Below are 2706 nucleotides of genomic sequence, written 5' to 3' on the forward strand. Positions count from 1 at the left end.
TGTATGAATGTATGTATATACTGTATGTATAAATGAATGTTTGTATAAATGAATGAATGAATGCATGTATGTATATATGTACTAATGAATGAATTAATTAATCAATTAATGTATAAATGAATGAATGAATGAATGTATGTATGTATGAATGTATGAATGAATGAATGTATGTATGTATGAATGAATGAATGTATAAATGAATGAATTAATCAATTAATGTATAAATGAATGAATGAATGTATAAATTAATGTATGTATGAATGAATGAATGTATAAATTAATGTATGTATGTATGAATGAATGTATAAATGAATGTATGAATGAATGTATAAATGAATGTATGAATGAATGTATAAATTAATGTACAGTGTATCACAAAAGTGAGTACACCCCTCACATTTCTGCAGATATTTAAGTATATCTTTTCATGGGACAACACTGACAAAATGACACTTTGACACAATGAAAAGTAGTCTGTGTGCAGCTTATATAACAGTGTAAATTTATTCTTCCCTCAAAATAACTCAATATACAGCCATTAATGTCTAAACCACCGGCAACAAAAGTGAGTACACCCCTTAGTGAAAGTTCCTGAAGTGTCAATATTTTGTGTGGCCACCATTATTTCCCAGAACTGCCTTAACTCTCCTGGGCATGGAGTTTACCAGAGCTTCACAGGTTGCCACTGGAATGCTTTTCCACTCCTCCATGACGACATCACGGAGCTGGCGGATATTCGAGACTTTGCGCTCCTCCACCTTCCGCTTGAGGATGCCCCAAAGATGTTCTATTGGGTTTAGGTCTGGAGACATGCTTGGCCAGTCCATCACCTTTACCCTCAGCCTCTTCAATAAAGCAGTGGTCGTCTTAGAGGTGTGTTTGGGGTCATTATCATGCTGGAACACTGCCCTGCGACCGAGTTTCCGGAGGGAGGGGATCATGCTCTGCTTCAGTATTTCACAGTACATATTGGAGTTCATGTGTCCCTCAATGAAATGTAACTCCCCAACACCTGCTGCACTCATGCAGCCCCAGACCATGGCATTCCCACCACCATGCTTGACTGTAGGCATGACACACTTATCTTTGTACTCCTCACCTGATTGCCACCACACATGCTTGAGACCATCTGAACCAAACAAATTAATCTTGGTCTCATCAGACCATAGGACATGGTTCCAGTAATCCATGTCCTTTGTTGACATGTCTTCAGCAAACTGTTTGCGGGCTTTCTTGTGTAGAGACTTCAGAAGAGGCTTCCTTCTGGGGTGACAGCCATGCAGACCAATTTGATGTAGTGTGCGGCGTATGGTCTGAGCACTGACAGGCTGACCCCCCACCTTTTCAATCTCTGCAGCAATGCTGACAGCACTCCTGCGCCTATCTTTCAAAGACAGCAGTTGGATGTGACGCTGAGCACGTGCACTCAGCTTCTTTGGACGACCAACGCGAGGTCTGTTCTGAGTGGACCCTGCTCTTTTAAAACGCTGGATGATCTTGGCCACTGTGCTGCAGCTCAGTTTCAGGGTGTTGGCAATCTTCTTGTAGCCTTGGCCATCTTCATGTAGTGCAACAATTCGTCTTTTAAGATCCTCAGAGAGTTCTTTGCCATGAGGTGCCATGTTGGAACTTTCAGTGACCAGTATGAGAGAGTGTGAGAGCTGTACTACTAAATTGAACACACCTGCTCCCTATGCACACCTGAGACCTAGTAACACTAACAAATCACATGACATTTTGGAGGGAAAATGACAAGCAGTGCTCAATTTGGACATTTAGGGGTGTAGTCTCTTAGGGGTGTACTCACTTTTGTTGCCGGTGGTTTAGACATTAATGGCTGTATATTGAGTTATTTTGAGGGAAGAATAAATTTACACTGTTATATAAGCTGCACACAGACTACTTTTCATTGTGTCAAAGTGTCATTTTGTCAGTGTTGTCCCATGAAAAGATATACTTAAATATCTGCAGAAATGTGAGGGGTGTACTCACTTTTGTGATACACTGTATGTATGAATTAATGAATTACATTTTTGTAAAGGAAGGACCACGCATTCGGTCAGTGTCTGTAAGGAGTTTGGTTTGTTCTCCCCTTGTCCACTTGAATTTCCTTTGGCTATGACAGTTGTCTTCCGACTCCCAAAAACGTGCCAGTAGGTGGATTGGCTACTCTAAACTACACTCGTGTGTAGGTAAATAAATTCGCAGGTTTATTCTCGCCCCATGCGCATGTCTACCTTGTTTCTGTCTGCCACGGGACACATCGCGACCCTGATCAGGATGAATAAATAAATAATTGAAAGGGAAACGCGCTCGCTCACGTACGCACGCGCTCGCGCCCACGCTCGCGCTCACCCGCCCTGTTATGCGCGCGCGTCTGTGGTTTCTGCGCTCGCGCTCACAGCAGAGTCAGACGAGGTCGTGGTTGCATCATGACCGTCCGGTTATCGATCTGATTTATAAACGGACTCGTTTCAGAGGAGCGGAAGACGCGTCCGGTCAGACCGAAACTTTTAATGGCATCGAACGTGACTCGCAACTGGACGAACCAGTTCGCGCAGCCGCCGTGGCGCGTGGCGGCGTGGTCGGTGGCGTACGGCTCGGTGCTGGCCGTGGCTCTGTCCGGTAACCTGGTGGTGGTGTGGATCATCGTGGCGCACCGGAGGATGCGCACCGTCACCAACTACTTCCTGCTGAACTCGGCGC

The 2706-nt window shown here is 44.2% G+C and overlaps 1 protein-coding gene across 1 annotated transcript in view; it reads left to right on the forward strand.

Annotated features, from left to right (window-relative positions):
- The first annotated feature begins 2516 nt into the window (after window positions 1-2516).
- tacr3l (tachykinin receptor 3-like) overlaps window positions 2517-2706 on the forward strand; it is a 14977-nt gene continuing 14787 nt past the window's right edge. Inside the window, exon 1 of the mRNA XM_063008619.1 lies at window positions 2517-2706. This exon is cut by the window's right edge and continues 163 nt beyond it. Within this exon, the coding sequence (XP_062864689.1) occupies window positions 2517-2706 (190 nt within the window).

This window comes from Trichomycterus rosablanca, chromosome 14, assembly GCF_030014385.1.
Source record: "Trichomycterus rosablanca isolate fTriRos1 chromosome 14, fTriRos1.hap1, whole genome shotgun sequence".
Lineage (NCBI taxonomy): Eukaryota > Metazoa > Chordata > Actinopteri > Siluriformes > Trichomycteridae > Trichomycterus > Trichomycterus rosablanca.